The following is a 15,580-nucleotide window of genomic DNA, read 5'->3' as shown; positions in this document are numbered from 1 at the left end:
CAGCAAAACTCACTTTCCAGTTTGATGGAAGAATACATGGTTTCACAGACAAAAAACAGCTCAGAAACTTCACAGACACAAAACCAGTCTTAAGAGAAAAACTGAAAGACCTAATCTAAGACAAGACTACCCAAAAGACACACCAAATTTTGAAATAAAGATGGCGATAAATCCCAGGACAATTCTTTCTCTCAACGTCAATGGACTAAATGCACCAGTTAAGAGACACAGAGTGGCTAAATGGATCAAAAAACTCAATCCAACCTTCTGCTGCCTACAAGAAACGCACCTGAATAGTCAGAACAAACATAGACTCAAAATAAAAGGCTGGAGAAAAGTTATCCAAGCAAACAACACCCATAAAAAAGCTGGAGTGGCCATACTAATATCAGATAATGCAAACTTTATACTCAGGAAGGTTGTAAGGGACAAAGACGGACATTTTATATTAATCAAGGGGTACGTAGAGCAGGAAGAATTCACTCTCCTAAACATATATGCACCGAATGAGGGGCCAGCAAAATATTTAATACAACTGTTGACAAATCTGAAAAATAATATCAACAACAACACAATAATTGTGGGGGACCTTAACACGGCTTTGTCAACACTGGACAGGTCAACCAGACTGAAACCCAACAAGAATATACTAGACCTGAGGAGAGAAATGGAAGAAAGAGGCCTAGTGGATATATATAGGACACTCCATCCCCAGAAACCTGGATACACATTCTTCTCCAATGTACATGGGACATTCTCCAGGATAGACTACATGCTGGCACATAAAACATACCTCCATAAGATCAAGAGGATAGAAATTTTGCAGACTACCTTCGCTGACCACAAGGCTCTGAAATTATTTGTGAACTCCAAAGGGACTCAGAAGAAACACTTTAACACCTGGAAGTTAAACAGCCTCATGCTTAATAACCAGTGGGTCCGAGATGAAATCAAGGAGGAAATAAAAAGGTTCCTGGAAACAAATGACAATCAAGACACAAACTCTCAGAACTTATGGGACACAGCAAAAGCAGTACTGAGAGGAAAATTTATAGCTTTGCAAGCACACATCAGGAAGGAAGAAGGAGCTTACCTGAGTAGCTTAATGACACAGCTAATAGAACTAGAAAATGCTCAACAAAAGGACCCAAGAATAGGAAGACAGAAGGAAATAACAAAGCTGAGAGCAGAAATCAACGAAGTGGAAACTCAAAAAACAATCCGAAAGATCAACGAAAGCAGAAGTTGGTTCTTTGAAAAAATAAATAAGATTGATAGACCACTGGCAAACCTAACTAAGAAAGAGAGAGAGAGAAACTTGATAACTCTTATCAGGAATGAAAAAGGAGAGATCACTACTGATATGACAGAGATTCAAAGGGTAATCAGAAACTACTTTGAAAAACTCTACGCCACTAAAAATGAGAACCTGGAAGAAATGGACAAATTCTTGGACTCTTATAATCTTCCACGGTTGAAGGAAGAGGATGTAGCATATCTAAACACCCCCATCACCATTGATGAAATTAAAACAGTAATCAAATGTCTGCCGAAAAACAAAAGCCCAGGTCCAGATGGATTCACTAATGAATTCTATCAAACTTTCCAAGAGGAACTACTGCCAATCTTGGCAAGACTCTTTCATGAAATTGAACAAACAGAAACACTTCCAAATAGCTTTTATGAAGCCAACATCACCTTGATACCTAAACCAGACAGAGACGCTACCAAAAAAGAAAATTACAGACCAATATCACTGATGAATGCAGATGCAAAGATCCTCAACAAAATCCTGGCAAATAGGATTCAATGCCTCGTTAAGAAGATCATCCACTACGATCAAGTAGGTTTCATCCCAGGAATGCAAGGCTGGTTTAACATCTGTAAATCTATCAACATAATACACAACATCAATAATAAGAAAAATAAAAACCACATGATCATATCAATAGATGCAGAGAAAGCATTTGATAAGGTCCAACACCCATTCTTGATCAAAACTCTCAGCAAGATGGGAATGGAGGGAACCTTTCTCAATATAGTGAAGGCCATCTACCACAAGCCAGTGGCAAATATTATCCTCAATGGAGAAAAACTGAAAGCCTTCCCTCTAAATTCTGGCACAAGACAAGGCTGTCCTCTCTCACCACTCCTATTCAACATAGCACTGGAAGTACTTGCTATAGCGATTAGGCAAGAAAAGGATATCAAGGGAATCCAGATAGGAAAGGAAGAAGTCAAGCTCTCACTGTTTGCAGATGACATGATACTCTACTTAGAAAACCCTAAAGACTCTATCAAAAAGCTTCTAGAAACAATAGACTCATATAGCAAGGTGGCAGGCTACAAAATTAACACACAAAAATCAATGGCCTTTCTATATACCAATAGTAATAAGGATGAAATGGACATTAAGAAAACAACCCCATTCACAGTAGTGCCACACAAACTCAAATATCTTGGAATCAACTTGACTAAATATGTGAAGGACCTATACAAAGAAAACTATAAAACTCTGCTCCAAGAAATAAGAGAGGACACACGGAAATGGAAACGCATACCCTGCTCATGGATTGGCAGGATTAACATCATCAAAATGTCAATACTCCCCAAGGCATTATACAGATTTAATGCCATCCCTCTAAAGATACCCATGACATTCTTCAAAGAAGTGGATCAGACACTTTTGAAATTCATTTGGAACAATAAACACCCTCGAATAGCTAAAGCAATCATTGGGAAAAAGAATATGGGAGGAATTACTTTCCCCAACTTTAAACTGTACTACAAAGCAACAGTTATCAAAACAGCATGGTATTGGAATAAGGATAGGTCCTCAGATCAGTGGAATAGGCTTGAATACTCAGAAAATGTTCCCCAGAGATACAACCATCTAATTTTTGATAAAGGAGCAGGAAATCCTAAATGGAGCAGGGAAAGCCTCTTCAACAAGTGGTGTTGGCACAATTGGATAGCCACTTGCAAAAAATTAAACTTAGACCCCCAGCTAACATCATGTACAAAGGTAAAATCCAAATGGATTAAAGACCTCGATATCAGCCCCAAAACCATAAGATATATAGAACAGCACATAGGCAAAACACTCCAGGACATTACAGGCATCTTCAAGGAGGAAACTGCACTCTCCAAGCAAGTGAAAGCAGAGATTAACAGATGGGAATATATTAAGCTGAAAAGCTTCTGCACCTCAAAGGAAATAGTGCCCAGGATACAAGAGCCACCCACTGAGTGGGAGAAACTATTCACCCAATACCCATCAGATAAAGGGCTAATCTCCAAAATATACAAGGCACTGACAGAACTTTACAAGAAAAAAACATCTAACCCCATCAAAAAATGGGGAGAAGAAATGAACAGACACTTTGACAAAGAAGAAATACACATGGCCAAAAGACACATGAAAAAATGTTCCACATCACTAATCATCAGGGAGATGCAAATCAAAACAACGATGAGATACCACCTCACACCCCAGAGAATGGCACACATCACAAAGAATGAGAATAAACAGTGTTGGCGGGGATGTGGAGAGAAAGGAACTCTTATCCACTGCTGGTGGGAATGCTGTCTAGTTCAACCTTTATGGAAAGCGATATGGAGATTCCTCCAAAAACTGGAAATCGAGCTCCCATACGATCCAGCTATACCACTCCTAGGAATATACCCTAGGAACACAAAAATACAGTACAAAAACCCCTTCCTTACACCTATATTCATTGCAGCTCTATTTACCATAGCAAGACTCTGGAAACAACCAAGATGCCCTTCAACAGACGAATGGCTAAAGAAACTGTGGTACATATACACAATGGAATATTATGCAGCTGTCAGGAGAGATGAAGTCATGAAATTTTCCTATACATGGATGTACATGGAATCTATTATGCTGTGTGAAATAAGTCAGAGAGAGAGAGAAAAACGCAGAATGGTCTCACTCATCTATGGGTTTTAAGAAAAATGAAAGACACCCTGGTAATAATAATTTTCAGACACAAAAGAGAAAAGAGCTGGAAGTTCCAGCTCACCTCAGGAAGCTCACCACAAAGAGTGATGAGTTTAGTTAGAGAAATAACTACATTTTGAACTGTCCTAAAATTGAGAATGTATGAGGGAAATGTAGAGCCTGTTTAGGGTACAGGTGGGGGTTGGGTGGGGAGGAGGGAGATTTGGGACTTGGGTGATGGGAATGTTGCACTGGTGATGGGTGGTGTTCCTTTTATGACTGAAACCCAAACACAATCATGTATGTAATCAAGGTGTTTAAATAAAAAAAAAATTATAAAAAAAAAAAAGAAAAAAAAAGAGTGTGAAACTAATCCCTTGAAATTCCCCAACATTGTAAATACTAGTACACTAAATCAAGGTTTAGGATAACTTCAGTTATTCAGCATATTTATTGTCACAGCCCTGAAGTCATTGATGAAATGTCTCAGTCTTATATCTCCCTTACCAATAGACTAGCATTCAGCTATTCTCTAAGAGGACAGATAATAAATAAATTGGGTAATCATTGTTTTGTTTTGGTTCAATGGAAAATCTAGTGTTTAAAATCTACAGTTTGGTTTCCATGTGTACTTTGGAAGTCCATGCATCCTTTTCTTTATTCATCACTTGTAATGCTTTTCAACATCTTTTCACAGGAATTCTAATCTTCCTAATTTTAAATGTGCTTTTATCTCAGAAATGATCAAACTCTTCCTCCATGAAGCAAAATGTCTAGAATATGAGGTTCATTAAGACATAATTTGTACATCTGATGAATATATAACTTATTCACACTCAACATACACATACAAACATGCACTCAATAGAACTACTAACTGTAACACACTGATAGGAATCTGATTCTTTTTTATAAGAAAAAATGGGCTTTGCTGTTCTGTACTTTAGGAAGTTTCTGGCTTTCAATGCCATGGAGTCCAAAAATTTGGACAGACACAACCCCCGTTTGGATCTATGGGAAGTAAGTCGCCTCAGCATTCTGAACTCCAGTTCCAAGATGATGGATTTCAGTAGAAGCCTGCAATTCTCCAAGCTGCATTCACTCTCTCTACCACTCATTGGCCCTCTGGACGTGCTGGTTCAATTGGATGACTGTGAGGAAATGGAATGGCAAATGCTGCTGACAGCATTTTTTTTTTCTTGTGTAGCAATTTCACCGATCACAGAGAATTATACCCTCAAGATCACACTTCAGCTGAGTTGATGGTTCCAGTGATCCAGTCTGGGTCATTTGAATGCCTATAATTCATCAGGCCCCAACTCTTTCTCTGCTACAGGCATATGAGTTGAGAGAGAGAGAGAAAGAGAGAGAGAGAAGGAGGAAGAGAGGGAGAGAGGGAGAGAGAGAAGGAGAAAGAGGGAGAGAGAGGGGAGAGAGGGGAGAGAGAGAAAGAAAGAAAAGGAGATAGATGAATATAAGGAAGGAAAGGTGGCAGCTAACAAGTAGTTTTGAAAGGCAGTTGCATCTTGGAGGATAGTCGTGATTTTTACTTGCTGTATAAATTGCTGTGACTGTGTCAAAGTATGGCTTGCACTGATATAAAACACCCATTTCCAATCCAGTATTCTGTAAAAGGCTATTTAGCAGGAGAAGAGGGGAAGAAGAAAAGTACTGTGATGGAATGATCTTGAGGTGTTAATAGAAAGAACTGGCACATGCCAAATACAAGTACTTTAAAACAAGAGTTTAAATGTGACAAATTTCTGGGCTTATTCATTAAGACAAAGTAAAAACAATAAAATAATGGAAGTAAATTCAGAATTTTTCAAAGTAAGTGAAATATAGACCAAAATAATTAGAGGATAAAATGCTATCTATATTATAATTTATTTGATGGGATAAATTGGTGCTATCTCTGCTCTGTAAATCAGCAGACACTTACCTTAAAAAAATTCTATAATTCTATTTTCAAGACCAAAATTTCCTATTCTTAGACTACATCTACTAGAGTATCGAAAGAATACATTGTGAATAGGTAAGGCAATGTGTGCAGACAATTTATTTGTGAGTAACACAAAACAATTCATTAAGGGGCCGAAGAGGTAGCACAGTGGTAGTGTGTTTGCCTTGCATGCTGCCAACCCAGGACAGACAGTGGTTTGATTCCCAGCATCCCATATGGTCCCCTGAGCCTGCCAAGGGAGATTTCTGAGCTCAGAGCTAGGAGTAACCCAAGTACCGCCGGGTGTGACCCAAAAATCAAAAAGAAATTTCTTTCATTAAAATGTACTAAAAATGTCCACTTATAAGCTAATATATTCATTATTTTATTCAAGAAATAGGTATTTATAACCTACTGTGTATCATGCACGGTGCTAAGAATTTGAAATACATAATAATCAAGAATACATGGAATAAATGTACGTTCCCACTCTTGTATTCCATACAAGAATGTATGAAATACATAGGAAGTAACCAAGCCAGTTCCATTTTCTTAGGAGACTAGAGACAGAGAATGAATAACAAGCACAACAAATTATTTGGTAAGTTGCATGTTATAAGAACTCTAGAGGAGAGAAGAAAACATGGCAAGGGAACTGGATGTGAACTGAATGTGCAGAAGGGGGTACAGAGGGTAAGTCAAGTTTCAATATTCAGTGCATTTTTCTGAGTAATATAGTTCACTGGAGAGACAATATTAGCAAGAGAGTAAAATGTGAAATATATAATAAAAATGAGAAACTCACAATTAAACATATTCCAAAATAACCAGTGGATCAAAGAATAAATCAGAGGATAAATAGGAAAAACATCTTGAGATCATGGAAAACAGAATAAAAATGCAATTACTGGATCACAAATAATAAGATCCAGCTGATAAAGAAAAGTTACTAAAGATGGTTAACTATAAATGCCTATTTAAAATATAATGACCATTTTAACTTAAAAAATTACAAAAAAGAGTTATTAGCTAAATAAAACACAAATGGAAAATAAAGACTTTAAAAAGACTAGAGTAAAAACAAATGAAATTGAGAACAGTAGAATAACAGAAAAAATCAATAAAACCCAAAATTAGTTCACTTAAAAGGTATTAAATAAAAAGGGCAAACCCTCAGACTGAACAAAGGAAAGAAATAGAGAAGTTTTACATGACTAAAACCAGAACTAAGGGAAGAAAATCACTACACACTTTATAGAAATAAATAACAAGGGATCCAAATAAATATTATGGATAACTATATGTCAGTAAAAATCAATCTATTATGCAAAATTAACAAATGACTAGTAAGACCAAATTGAAATTGACAAAAAAGAAATTAAGAGAAATCTAAATAGATCCACAATAAATAAAGAAATTGATTTATCATTCAAAATACTTTCATATAGAAAAGTACAGGCCTAATGACTTGACTCCAATATTTTATCAAATATTTGAAGAATTCATATAAATTCTTAAAAACTTCTTCTAAAAATGAGAAAAAATTCTTTCAAAATAACTCTATAAAGCTAGTATCATTTTGACATCAAAACACTAAACAGCAAGAATGGAAGACTACAAATCAGTAACAATTATGAATTCTTCAACAAAATATTAGGAAGGCAATGCCAGTGGTATAAAGAATCAGCAACATAATCAAGCAGAGTTTATACCAGGGAATACAAGTTTGGTTTAACATGTACAAATTAATCAATGTGATTCACCATACTAATAGAAGCAACAAACTACACAATCATCTCAACAGGTAAAGAAAAATGCATAGATAAAAATCTAATCTATTTTAATGAGAAAAACAATTAAAAATCATGAGATAGAAGGGAAATTTCTCACCCTGCTGGTGTTTCTAAACAAAATCCTACCATTAATATCATATATCAATGTCAAAATCTTGAAATTTTCTGCCCTAAAATCAGGAAAAAGACAAAGACGTACCCTCATCCAAAAGCCACCTAAAACTGAGCCAGATGTTTCAACAATCACTATAAATAGGCAAGAAAAAGAAAATATAAGGTAGATAAACTTTTATTTCTATAGTCTCAGAGATTCTGGATTGATCCTAAGTACTAAAATAATTGATGATGAAGATTCATAAGGGGAAACATTGCAGATTTACATGAATGTTAGGTAATATTGGAGTCTTTAAAAGAGGCTAAGCCAAAGAAATGGCAAGACAAAAACATTTACTATTGGGTTGAATAAAGAGAAGCATTGTGGAAAAATGAGAGACACATGGAGCAGGTAACTATTGTTCTTAACAACAGTAGGTTTCTACAGAATTCTCTGAACTTTGGCATACTCCAGAGAAGGTTTCTAATGGTGGTATAGAAAACACATTTTTTTTCCTTATCAAATCAGTAACTGTTGTTGAGGCATTGATTATAACAACACTGGCAGATTGTTTTATACTTTAAGTGTGCTACATCATACTCATCACCAAGGAAAGCATTTTTTTTAAATCTCTTATTTTCAGAAACAAAAAGGGTAGTTGTAATATATGTCTGTTATGTTAAAAAAAAAAAAACCTTTGGTTCAATCTACTCCTTAGGTCACTTTAAGTGAATTCTGTAATTCTTCAACATCAAGATCAGAAGGAAATAAGCAAAACACTTATTTGCAGATTATATGATCTTATAAGCAAATAATCCTAAGGAGCCATAAAAAAACCATCAAAGTGAACAAGTTTAGCAAGAAACAACAGAAAAATATAAAAACCAATTTTATTTTATTTTTTAGTGTTTTTTAAGCCACACTTGGAGGTGCTCATGGTTTATTCCTGGCTCTGCACTCAGAAATTACTCCTGGTGGTGCTTAGGGGACAATATGGAATGTTAGGGGTTGAATCTGGGTAGCTGTGTGCAAGGTAAGCACATTGTACTTGCATGCTGTACTATTGCTCCAGCTCTCCAGTTTATTTCTTTTTTTTTTTTTTTTCAGTTTATTTCTATACATAAGATTGAATGCTCTGAAGATGAATGAAAAGCTCTACTTCTAGAAGCATTAGAGGATTCAGGGAAATTTTGTGGTGGTGGACATGGTAGGTAATTTTCTGGTTCAAATAATAAATAGTAAGATTATTGTGAATAATGCTACCTTAAATTCAGAATAATTTTAAAGAATAAATATGAGAATATGGCAAAATGTGAACATAAAAACTATTAAAATTAGGGGCCAGAGGGATAGCACAATGGTAGGGCATTTGCTTTGCACCTGGCTGACCAGGGTTCGATCCCTGGATTCTCATCTGGTCCTCCAAGCCAGGAGCAATTTCTGAGTGTGTAGCCCCTGCGTGTCACTGGGTGTGGCCCCCAAACAAAAAAAAAAAGCACCTATTAAAATTTATGAACACAATTAGCAAATGAACAGATAGCCAACATCCAGATTGAATATTTAATTTTAAGAAAACTATATTTTTTAATTTGATCAAAAGTGTACCAAAATTCTTTTTGCATAAGTGTACAAAGTAATTTTAAAATTCATGCACAAATAAAAATAGATAATAAAGCGACTGTTATCTTGAAAAAGAACAATGCTAAAAGACACATTAATTTTTTACTTTTTGATGACTTTTAGTATACAGGACTTACTGTTGGGCTCTTTGTTTTGGAATTTCTCCTGACAGTACACAGGAGACCATATGTGGTGTGGGGAAATAAACCCAGGTTGTTTATTTGTAAGGCAAAGGTCTTCCCACTGTACTATCTCTCTGACCCAATACTTTAATTTTTCAAACTCAAAACTTACTACATAACTGCAATAACCAAGTATCTATAGTAGTCAAATACAAATCGATGTAGAAATCACTAACAGGTAAGTACAAATTAAATCAATGTTAGATAAATTTTGATGCCTACTAAGATGTCCATGATTAGAGAAATGGACAGTAACAAGTTCTATTGAGAAAGTGGTTTGATGACACCCTCATACATGGCTATAGAAATGTAAAACAGTGAAGTCATTTGGGAAAATTCTTTGTCAGCTCCTTAATATATTAAAGTTGGAGCTATAAAAAAAACCCAACAGTTCCTTTTATCAGTATATACACAAAGAATTTTAAACTTGTACAAACATTCAGAGTAGTAGTCTTCACAACAAAGTCTGTGAACAACATAACTTAGTGAATGAATAAATAGAAATTGAGATATAATCATACAGAGGAATCTCATTCAACCATAAAAAATAAAGTGGATACACGTGACTAGCTGGATAAACCTTGAAAACTTCATGCAAAGTGAATGAAGATAGTTGTAAAAGAAGACACAAAAAATGTTTGATTCCATTTCTGCGAACTCTTCAGGTAAATCCAGAGACAGAAAGGAGACTCAGGAAAAGGGGAATAAAAAGGGATTGCTTGTAAGCAGGGGGTTTCTGTTGATGGCTATGTGACTTAGTAAAATACTGAAAATCAAAGAATCATTAAAATTGGAACATATTCCAGTAGGTGTAGAGTTACAAAGCTTGTGGTGTGCTATAAATGGGTCAACAGCTGTCAGCTCTTTTTAAGAATGGGATATAGATTGGTTTGAGAATAGGCCATGGGAGGCAAGCTTGGCCCACTAGTCAGCAGGGCTCCTTTAAACTCTCTGGCCCAAACAGAGCAAAGAAGTAAGTTTTCTCTTTTCCTCTTATCTATTATTCTTTGGAAAGTGAAGGATGCTCTTGGCAGGCCTTGACAATTGGAAGTGAACCTGGGAACCTTTCTTGATAGACGACTTCCCGGTTTTCCTTTTTCTGAATGGACACTGGCTGAAAATCAGCTTTATTTTCACTTGTGACTAGTTGCTGAAATGAAGAGCTGATGCTTGAGATCAATGTTTCCCCCACAGGACAAGATTATAAAATCACTCAAAAGCTCATTCCAGAGGTCCAAACTGATAGCACAGTGGGAGGGCATTTGCTTTGCAGGCAACTGATCAGGGTTTGATCCCAGGCATCCCATATGGTCCCCTAAGCCAATCAGAAGTAATTTCTGAGCACAGAGTCAGGTGTATAGCACAGTTAGCTGTGGCCAAAATACCAAAAAACAAAAAACACCTCATTCCATCCTCTCTATTTTTTATATGGGGCTAATTTTCTATGGATATTTCAATTCATAATATGAAAAGAGCTTGTAAACAAAGAAACTGACTTTCACGCTTTAGAGAATTTAAATGACTCACAAAATCAGTCTTGTTCCCATGAAGGTTTCTGTTACTCCGTGCACCCATCTGGTCAAATATGGCCACAAGAAACTGCTGTGTTGTTCACCTCACATCCATCAAAAGGCTACTATGCTAATCAAAGGACATGGATAAAATATTCTTGCATCACACAGAGGGCAAGCTGACTAATATAAGACATATATTTACATGAAAATTATATTGAATATTAAGTCTCAAAATAAAAAAGTCTCTTCTGCTGTTCTCTGCATGCAGAGCCATCCCTGCAGGACTTGGCTCACCTGCATTCCTGCATGTCTTGGAGTAAGCCTGGGGTAGGGCTGGGGGTGCAAAGCCGAGGTGGTGCTTTGCCAAGGAGTTTTCTAGTGATGCTGGTGTTGCTGATCGAAAGGCTCCACTTGGATAGGTGAGAGATAAATTAAGGTTCTATTTTCCTGTCGCTCCTAAGTAAATATTTATGGTATCTTCCCTGGCATCTGACAATAGGGAATTTGCAAACAATAAAAGGATATCCGCCTAGCAAAAATATATGACCTTCAGCAGACACAAGCTACACACACACACACACACACACACACACACACACACACACACACACACACCACAGTGCAACTTTGGCACATCATCTTACCTTCTCCTTGCATGCTCATTTTTTGATAACACTTTTGCTCCCAACGGGCTGTGATTTTAGAGTGCTTTCGAGAAACTAATGGATTTGTCAGCACTAAGGCCCCTCGGTTTTACAGGGAAATTTGAAAGTCTATTGATGGCATTTGTCTTTGCATTTCATAGGAAATAATCAGCCAAACACTCGAGGACTTTTACTTCCCTCCCGGGAGAAGCCGTGTCTGCCCATTAAAGGAAGCAATGAGAGGGCTCTATTCCACCCACCGTCTTTGGCGATTTCAGAAGCTTTTATTAGGACTTTGATGGCCTGTTTGTAGTCTTTATTTTCCAGCATTTTGTCAGCGAGTAAGCGGAGGGTCCTCAAGAGACTCTCGCAGGCCAACAAGTAGAGCAGGCGACCAGACTCGTCCTTCCAGAGCCGTCCCTGGGTCAGGTGATGGAAGGCTTCGTAGTGCTCGGTAGCATCATGAAGCTGTCCTGGAGAAGAAAAGTCATTCGTAAAGATCAGCCACAGTTTCAGAAATTTCACCTGCATCTTTTACCAACTGGGGAGGTGCGGGAGTGAGGATAGGGAAATCGGGGCAGTTAAGTCATAGATTTATGGGACTTGGAGGACTGAAGCTGGGAAAGAGGGGAAACTCCACGGGGTCCCTTGGATTGCGTGTATGTTTTGATCATTGTTAATTTTCAAAATTAGAGTTTTAAATGTTGAAGTTTATAGTATTGATGTATATTGTTACTGTATGCTATCACCGCCAAAGTGTCCATGATCTTCTACCTTTGGACTTATGTCCCGTCAGGTCCAAACTTCACTCCCACCTCTTCTTTCCCTAACTTACTGATTGATTGTTTTGATTTGGGTGCATGTAATTAACTCACTGCACCACCTTCAATGTTCTCGAAGTCCCTCCACCAAAGTCTGTGTTAATTCCAGTTCCTTCATTATCACCTCAACCCACTCAATTCTGCCTGATACTCTTGGTTCTGTAATTCAGTGCCCAGGGTTTGTTATTCATTGATATGATCTGTATCATTGACTTGTTTGTCTATGACAGATGAGTTAGATGACCTGGCATTTGTCCTTTTCCTGCTGACTTATTTTGCTTACACGATACCCTTTAATTCCATCCTAGATGCTGTGTACTTCACTTTATTTTCATGTTTTCGTACAACTCAATTGGGGGATCTGTACAATTTGATTTCAATAAAATGGGGAATGGAGCTGAGAAATGATCATGAATTACTCTTGGATTTGTGCTTGGGACTCACTACAACTTCTGCATCCATTCATCTGGTTTGGGACATTTGGGTTGCTCCCCTGTCCTACCTATTGTATTAAGTGTTAATGAACAAAGGTGTGCATATATCTTTTCAAGTCAATGTTTTGTGGTTTTTTGAATTGATGCCAATAAAGTGAGAGATGGGTCCTACAGGAGCTTGATTATTGTTACATGAGAAATCTCTATATTGTTTCCATAGTTTGAACAGATGACATTCCCACTATCAATGAATGAGGTTCCTTTTATTTTTTTGCCCCATCCCCGCCAAATCAGTTGCTCTCAGTTTTTCTCACATATGACATTCTCATTGTCATTTTGATTTGTGTCGCCTTGATATTAAGTGATGATAAACACTTTTTAATATGTTCGTTGAATTATTTCTGTGTCTGCTTTGTGGAAGCATCTATTCATCAGAAGAAGGACTTTGACTAATAGAAAGAGAAAATGGTTATTTAGGTTTTCAGTTAGTGTTAAAGAACAAGAACAATTCCAACAGCAATTATATTAACTAATATTTACTTGTAAGTGCAAAGAGTTGCTCTTCATATGTGTTTCTTAACTAATCTTCAAAACACTCATATGAAATTGTGATTGTTATAATTCCATTTGACAGAGAGAAAAAGAGCTGAAGAATTTTGCCTAAGGAGACTGGAAAAGGGCTCAGGACTAATCATCTGTCTTGCAAAACTAAGAGCATGAGTCTAATTCTTAATCCCCTCACATATGAACTGAGCACCACATAACTATAAAAAGGATGTGTGAGCACTAAACTCAGGAGCAGTCCACTGGCAAGCCCATATGTGAGTACCACAGTGAGGAACACAACCAGAATGAACAAGAATGAACACTCCAGAATTGTATGCAAGGGGGGGTAGAGTCTTGCATAGGACTGACCCAAGTTTGAGACACTGCACCTCATTTATCCCCTGAGTAGTGCCTGAAGTAATTTCTGAGGGAAGAGCCAAGAGTCAGTCCTGAGCATCAGCAGGTGTGGCACCCCAAAAAAACAAAACAAAACAAATAATCAATTAATTAATAAAATAAAAGAATGTGAGCAAGGACCTCAACTCAAGGATTATAACCATAACGAGCAACTCTGTTGAGGAAACATCAACAGAGATTAGGAAGGGAGGGGGAGAGAGAATTTTCCCCAGAATTGCATATCTAGTGGGTTAGTTATTCCAGAAACCTCATTCTCAACCACTAATCTGACCTGTTTCCAAAGAGCCAGATATTCTTCTTTCTCCAATAAAATTAAGGGTCCTGAGAAAGGACCCACAATCCATACTTCAAATGCAAATATTCTGCCTTCTGAAACTGCTTCTCAAAGTTGCATAGAATTTTCCAAGGTCTGGGTAGATTTTGTTGACTTTTGAATAATTGCACAATAATTTAATGACCTTTCTGGATTATATCTTATAAAATAACCTCAAAGATAACTACTCCAAATTCTATACTCTGAATTATATTTGAGTCATTTCATTCTGAGAAAGATGAACAAGCAGATTTCTAGAAAATTAGTTTGTAACTCTATGATGTGGATATAATTTTTATTTGAGAACATTGCCTTATATGTTGACAATTTCCTGAAATGGAAATGCTCTTTGATGGTAATAAAATGACCTAATTGGAAATAATGAGAAAATCACTTCTATCTTGGCATTCTACCAGGCTGCTGAGAGTGCAGCTCCAACAGGTAGTCTGGGTTCTCCTGGCTTCATTATTTTTGCTGTTTAAGCTTGTACTACCCCTTCTGTTTAGTTTTTCTGAAAAATAGGGTGATGGTGAACCATTCCAAATTGTTAGTCTGAGAAATGAATTAATACACATTCAACATCTGTTGCTGAATTGGTGCTGCTAGTTACTATTAGTAGATGGCACAGAGATAGCATTTTTTAATTCAACAGGCCAAGTCAAATATAGTATCGAATATAGGTTAATTTACTTTTCCCCATTATAGTTGATTCTTCCTTCAAGAATAACTAGTGAGTCTTTATAACAACATTATTACCACCAACTAAATTAACCTCTGGAAGGTCATATTAGGCTCAATACAGTGTTTAAATTGGTTTCATGGGTTAGTTACTACAACCTAATACAGACACTGTCATGATGGTTGCATGCATGTGACTTCTCCCTACTTTGCCCTGAATTTGTCAGAAGTTATTTAGCTATACTAAAGAATGAATGCATAAGAAAACTCCACAAGAAATAGACATGCAAGAATACTACTCACAAAGGATCACAGAAAGCACAATGAATAACCTAATATTTCTATGACAATATGATGATATATGATGATATGGAGAGAAATAAAACATGATAATGAACAGACAGTATCAAATGATGGCAAACCATGAGCTTGGATAATAAATCAGGATATCAAAGAGGGGAATATGTGGACAATGAGGAGGGGAACAAGAAATGATACCAGGTTACTGGTGGAGGGTCCTGAGCACTTTGATGCTGGTGAGGAGTGGAAATTGTGTACATTAAGGTCACCAACATTAATACTACTGTCAACATGGAATGTAAACTATAGTAATAAAAT

The 15,580-nt window shown here is 36.8% G+C and overlaps 1 protein-coding gene across 1 annotated transcript in view; it reads right to left on the bottom strand.

Annotated features, from left to right (window-relative positions):
- Positions 1-15,580, bottom strand: part of TTC29 (tetratricopeptide repeat domain 29) — a 215,425-nt gene that overhangs the window by 136,983 nt on the left and 62,862 nt on the right. The window contains exon 5 of the mRNA XM_049770083.1: positions 12,014-12,226. Coding sequence (XP_049626040.1) covers positions 12,014-12,226 — 213 coding nt within the window. The remainder of the gene's footprint in view (positions 1-12,013; positions 12,227-15,580) is intronic.

Source organism: Suncus etruscus, chromosome 3 (genome assembly GCF_024139225.1).
Source record: "Suncus etruscus isolate mSunEtr1 chromosome 3, mSunEtr1.pri.cur, whole genome shotgun sequence".
NCBI classification, from domain to species: domain Eukaryota; kingdom Metazoa; phylum Chordata; class Mammalia; order Eulipotyphla; family Soricidae; genus Suncus; species Suncus etruscus.
The sequence above is the reverse complement of the archived record's forward strand: the minus strand, read 5'-3'. Positions and strand labels throughout refer to the sequence as shown.